At 44.7% G+C, this 6,091-nt stretch overlaps 1 protein-coding gene across 1 annotated transcript in view; it reads right to left on the minus strand.

Moving 5' to 3' along the window:
* Nucleotides 1-1,384, minus strand: part of FA2H (fatty acid 2-hydroxylase) — a 49,185-nt gene extending 47,801 nt beyond the window's left edge. Inside the window, exon 1 of the mRNA XM_040633583.1 lies at nt 1,020-1,384. Coding sequence (XP_040489517.1) covers nt 1,020-1,289 — 270 coding nt within the window. The 5' untranslated portion in view covers nt 1,290-1,384. The remainder of the gene's footprint in view (nt 1-1,019) is intronic.
* Nucleotides 1,385-6,091: the final 4,707 nt, after the last annotated feature.

Consider the following 6,091-nt stretch of genomic DNA (forward strand, 5'->3'; position numbering starts at 1 on the left):
AATGCCCAAGCATGATGGTCCCACTGTCACCAGTCCTACAGCCGAACCTGGGGAAGGCCCAAGGAGTCAGTGTACCTCTGGCTCAGCCTACCTGGAGCCCAGTGGATAGGGGCAATCTTCCATATCCAAAGATCCTTGGGATGGAGACAGCATCGATTTTAGAGTCAGATACATTTGGCTTTTCCACTAACTAGCTCTTTAACCTTGGACAAATTACAGGGCCTCCCTGAGCCTCAGTTTCCTCATCCCAAAATGGGGATAACAAAACCTACCCCAAGATCAGTTGGAGGCTTAAATAGCATCATGAGGTTGTCCTGCCCAGCAGCATGCGGTTCACAGTGCTAATCCCCGCTCCCCAAAACACTAGCTTACCTCTGTCATTTCGCTCTTTTGGACATGCCAGCATGCAAGACAAGAAATAAAGGGAGGTCTGAGGGATGGGAGGGCAGAGTTCATCCAAGGCACTGCCCCAACCTCGCCACCTATCCAGGGAAGCCCTAGTGCAGACTTGGGCAGCACCAGGAAATCCAAACTGGCTGAGAAGGGTAACTGATCTGTGACTTTTGGAAGCAGCAGTAGGGTGAGATGGGGATGGGAGGACAGCTGAGGTTGGAAGCTATTATTCAACAGAAATGAAGAACAGATGCGAAGAGGGAGAGGCTGAGGAACAGGAAGGAAAGACTGGGAGTGTGAGGGGCTAGTAAAAGTGATCCAAATTGTCAGATGTCAAAGGCTGCAGAAGGCACAAGTAGGAAGGAGGGAGTAACTTGGGAGGTGGTAGTAGAAGTAGCAGGAAGAAGAGGATCAGGTCAGGAGCAATGACGGAGAGGAAGGACAAGTCCTGGTGAGGGGGGCGGGTAGTGACCTGTTACCTGGAGAGAAGGGGGAAGCGAAGGTGAGGGCGGAGGCTGTCACCTTGGGTCCTCCTAGAGGGCAGGTGGACTGGGCTTGCCGGTGCGTGGAGAGTGAGGGAGGGAAGTAGTGTGTGTGGGGGGTGTCACCCCGCGGCTGGGAAGTACCTGAGGGTCTCCTTGCAGCTCGCCCACGTAGTACTGCTCCAGCCAGCGGCGCGCGTTGGCCGAGTGCCGGTGCGGCGGCCCGTCCAGGTCGGCACTAACATCCTCACCAGCCCGCGCCCGCAGCAGCTGCTCGCCCCCCGGGTGGTGCCGCACGAAGCCAGTGAGGTCGTAGAGGCGGGCCCCGCAGCGGACCCAGCAGGCGCCGGCCGCCAGGCGCCGCTGGACCTCGGCGGGTGAGAAGGAGACGGCGGGGGGCGGAGCGGGGGCCATGGCGGGAGACCGGAGCTCGCAGCTGGAAGCCCGGACTTCTGCTCGGCGGCAGCCCAGCTCTCCTCTAACATCCCCGGAGCCCCGGCCGCCTTGACGGGCCGTCCGCCACCGCACCTGCTCATTTGCATGCCGCGCTCCCATTGGACGCTGGGCCGGACGCTGCCCGGGCCCGGAGGCTCCCTCTTCCTCATTGGCCGAGGGGAAGCCCGGGCGACCGAAGCTGGGCTGGCCACCCGCTGCGGGCCGCCAGCCAGGTGGCCCCAGGCAGGTAGAGGGCGCGCCCGCCAGGTGTGTCCCGTCGCAAGAGGAGAGCTAAGGGGACGGGCAGATGCAGGCGGAGCAATTCTTCCTGTCGCGGGTGGCTGCATGGACGGACATCCCCGGTGGACTGATCGCTATTGGAATAACTTACTGCTGCCTGTTTGGGAGAAACTTGCAGCTTTCGATTCTCAGGCTCCAGGAGGGGGCGAAGAGTGGGGGAGGCAGGGCGAGGACTAGAGTAAGGCGACTGAGGCTCTGGGCTCGGGCGCCCCCAAACTCTATAATCACAATATATAATATTTTAATGTAATATTTAAAAAATCCTGTCGTTACACAACAACCGCGAGTGTACTTAAGGCCACTGTACACTTAAAAATGGTTAAAATGGTAATTTTTACATTATGTATATTTTATCACAATAACAATATAATAGTTACCACAATATATAATAAAGATTTTTTTTTTTGAGAGAGAGAGAGAGAGCGTGCGAGCAGGGGAGGGGCAGAGGGAAAAGGAGAGAGAGAAAATCCTAAAGAGGCTCCATGCGCAGCAAGTGCTCAACTGGGGCTCAATCCCAGGACCCTGAGATCATGACCTGAACCCATCGAAGGCTCAACCAACTGAGCCACCCAGGTGCCCCTACAATAAAGAATTTTTTTAAATCATGTTTTTGTAAATAAAGGTTTATTGGAACCAGAGCTAGTGAGGCAAGAGAAGCAGGGTGGTAAAGTGCACGGTTGGCTCTTGTCCTTAACGTATAAAATTCTGGTTTTGCGTTCATCATGGATTATTTTTTGCATTAATTTTGCATTAAAAATACTGCATTAAAATATTCTTTATCTTATTATGAAGTTTTTTGGCATGAGGTGTAAATTTTGCACCCTGAGTGACTGCCTCGCTTGCAAAATTCTAATCTTGCCCTGGGGGGAGGACATGAGAGGAGAAGAGAGAATCCAGCTGGGCTCTGTCTCTCTCCAGAAAAGTTATTTTCAGGGTCACTCTTGTTTATGTTCTGGGAATGGGCACCTCTGCCCAGCCAGCACTGTGAGAAAGCCTGGCCCAGGTGCCTCAGGGGCTGCCCCAACAAGAGCTGTGCCCAAGGTCAGGATAGTTGTTCTTTCCTTCTCCCCCTTCCAGGCCTCTCCTGGTGCATCTTCAGGGAGTAGGCAAGAGTTGGGCTGAGTTTGTGGATCTGAATGGAACTCCCGTCCAACAGGCCTGGAGGCCTTAGGTCACGAATGCTGCTTTTCACAAGTGGTGAATGCATTGTCACCCTCACCCCATTTCCACACCTTCTCTGTTCCGGATACCTTGCATGTGCAAAAGCAGTCCGGCACACACTCACAGGTGTCCTCAGGTACTCCTTGCTGACAATATCTTCAAGGAAACCCCTGTTTGCATTTCTCACCATTGCCTTAAACTATTATCTGAAGTTGAACAAGTTATTTAGGGTATCTATTCAGAATTGTGACACATTTCTTGCCATAGTAATCCCAATTCTAGCAATGTGACCTTACAGATATACCGTGTAAGGATGTATATGTAATACTATTAATTGCAACACTGTTTATAGACTAGAAACAACCGAGATGGGGGCGCCTGGGTGGCACAGCGGTTAAGCGTCTGCCTTCGGCTCAGGGCGTGATCCTGGCGTTCTGGGATCGAGCCCCACATCAGGCTCCTCCGCTATGAGCCTGCTTCTTCCTCTCCCACTCCCCCTGCTTGTGTTCCCTCTCTCGCTGGCTGTCTCTATCTCTGTCGAATAAATAAATAAAATCTTTAAAAAAAAAAAAAAGAAAAAGAAACAACCGAGATGTTCATCATAGCGGAGGACTGACTAAAAAACTAACTGATGGTACATTCACAGACAGTGAAATGCTATGTAGCCATTAGGAAGAATGAGGTAGATCTGTGTGTACTGATAGGAATAATCTCCAGGACACTATAAGTGGCAAACAACAACCGTGTATGGTATGCTAACGATTATTTTGCTATTTTCGATTCTTTAATCTTTCAAAATATTTTGAATGCAAACAAAAGAGCCTTTGTAGCTTTCAAAGCTAAAATAGTGTAATTAACGCAATGAATTTGCCTCCCAACCCACCAAGGGCTGGGACATTACAAAAACTTGCACCTGCCTCTATACTCCAAAACTTCCATCTCTTTGCCTCCTCCCAAGAGATAATCACTGTCCTGACTTTTGTGCTTATCCTTCCTTTGCTTTTTATATTTGTTATTTTTATCATGTCTATGTCTATGCCTATACAATATGTTACTTAGATTAGCTTTGTTTTGAGTTTTATGAAAATCACCTGATACTGTATTTCGCTTTACGTGGCCTTACATGTTTGACTCAATATCATTTTAAGATTTACCCGTGTTGCTGAGGGTCATGGTAGCTCACGAATTTGTCAGCGCAGGGTCATATTCCGCTGCATGAAATTATTTACCCATTTTCTTTACTTGAGGTTTTTTTTTCTTCTTTTCTATTATGAGCATTCTTGTACATATGGGTAAGAGCTTCTGTAGCCTCTGTATCTATGGATGCAGTTGCTGGGTCATAGGATAATATAAATTAACTTCTAAGTGGTCATACTATTTTACATCCCAGGGAAAGATGTATGAAAATCCCTAGCCCTTAGTCTGGGAACCAGGCAAGGACACCAATTCTCATCGCTTATATTCAACATTGTGTTAGGGGTGCTAGATAGTGAAATAGGCAAAAAAAAAAAAAAAAAAAAAAAAAAAGAAGAAGAAGAAAGAAGAAACAAAAGGCTAAAGAGTGGAGATGATGGCTAAAAAATCTTTCTCCTGCAGATAACATCATTGTTTACATTGAAAATAATTAATTCGCAAAGCAACTAGAACAAATAAGTGGATTTAGCAAATTCACAGGATCCAAGGTCAAAATTACAAAATCAATGTGTTTTAATTACTGGCAGCAAACAACTGTAAAATGAAAATTTAAAATCCCATTTATGATAATGTCAAAAAGCACAAAATATGTGAGAATAAATTAGATAACAAGAAGTAAATCTAAGGCCTCTAACTGAAAACTACAAAACACTGCTGAGAGAAATGAAGGTGTTCACAGATGTAACAAGTTCCAAGTTCATGAGCTGAGAGACTCACTATTAAGATCTCAAATCCTTCAACTGATCTAAACATTCAACACAGTTTCAATCATAATCCCGCTAGTTTATTTTTTTTTAGAAATCGATAATTATATAACTGAAATTTGCTAAGAGAACAGAACTTGAGTGTTCTCACCAAATAAATAAATAAATGACAAGAAAATAAAAGGAAGGGATGCCTGGGTGGCTCAGTCAGTTAAGCGTCTGTCTTTGGCTCAGGTCATGATCCCAGGTCCTGAGATTGAGTCCCTGTCTTGGGCTCCCTGCTCAGCAGGCAGCCCGCTTCTCCCTCTGCCTGCCACTCCCCCTGCTTGTGCTCTCTCTCTCTCTCTCTGACAAATAAATAAATAAAATGTTTTTTTAAAAAAGAAAATAAAAGGAAAAAATTGATAAACTGATAAACTAATTCTAAAATGTTTGTGGCAATATAAAGGACCTAAAATATCTGGAGCAACATTGAGAAAGAACAAAGTTGCAGGATTTACCCTTCCTGACCTCGAGACTTAAAACTACATATTCAAGACAGGGTAAAACCAACAAAGAGATCAATGCAACAAAAAAAGTCCAGAAGTAGATGCAAACATTTAAGGTCATTTTGCTCTTTTATTGAGATACAAATTACATACAGTAAAATTTGGCCTTTTGTAACACATATGAGTTTGAGAATCTTCTGTACTGTTGTAACCATCAGGTTTGCTTCTCCCTTGGCCAGTATCACCCTGTCTTATAACTATGGCTTCACAATAGATCGTGTTATCTGGGAAGGGTGCTACCCATACCCTGTTTTCCCTGAAGAGTGTCTTGTTTTATCTTGGATTTTTTTTCATATAAACTTTAGAATCATTTTGTCAATGTCTACAAAAAAATCTACTGGGATTATGAAAGGAATTGCATTAAATCTATTGATTAATTTGGAGACAATTAATATGTTTGCAATACTGAGTCTTCCTATTTATGAACTTGAGATAAATCTCTATTATGCAGGTCATATGTAATATTGTTCCATAAAATTTAAAGTTTGTTGCATATAGGACTTGCATTAGTTAATGCAAATTAATTCCAAAGTATACCTTATAGGGTTTTGGGGTTTTTTTTTGCTATTGTAAATGACTTCTTTTTAAAGTAAGTTTTTTGTTAAAGTATGACATCCATAGAAAAAAGTACATAAAATCGTAAGTCTACATACGGCTCAATGGATTTTCACAAAATGCACACACACTTATCAGAAGATAGACATAAGCAGCCCCACAGAAGTCTCCCTCACGCCTTTTTGACAGTTACAACCTACCTTCTTCCCAAAGAGAATCACCATATTGTTTTCAAAAACTATATTTTTTGTCTACTTTTGAACTTCGTATTTTTAAAAGATTTTATTTATTTATTTGAGAGACAGAGAGAGATACACAG

Source organism: Ursus maritimus, unplaced genomic scaffold (genome assembly GCF_017311325.1).
Source record: "Ursus maritimus isolate PB19 unplaced genomic scaffold, ASM1731132v1 scaffold_19, whole genome shotgun sequence".
NCBI classification, from domain to species: Eukaryota; Metazoa; Chordata; class Mammalia; order Carnivora; family Ursidae; genus Ursus; species Ursus maritimus.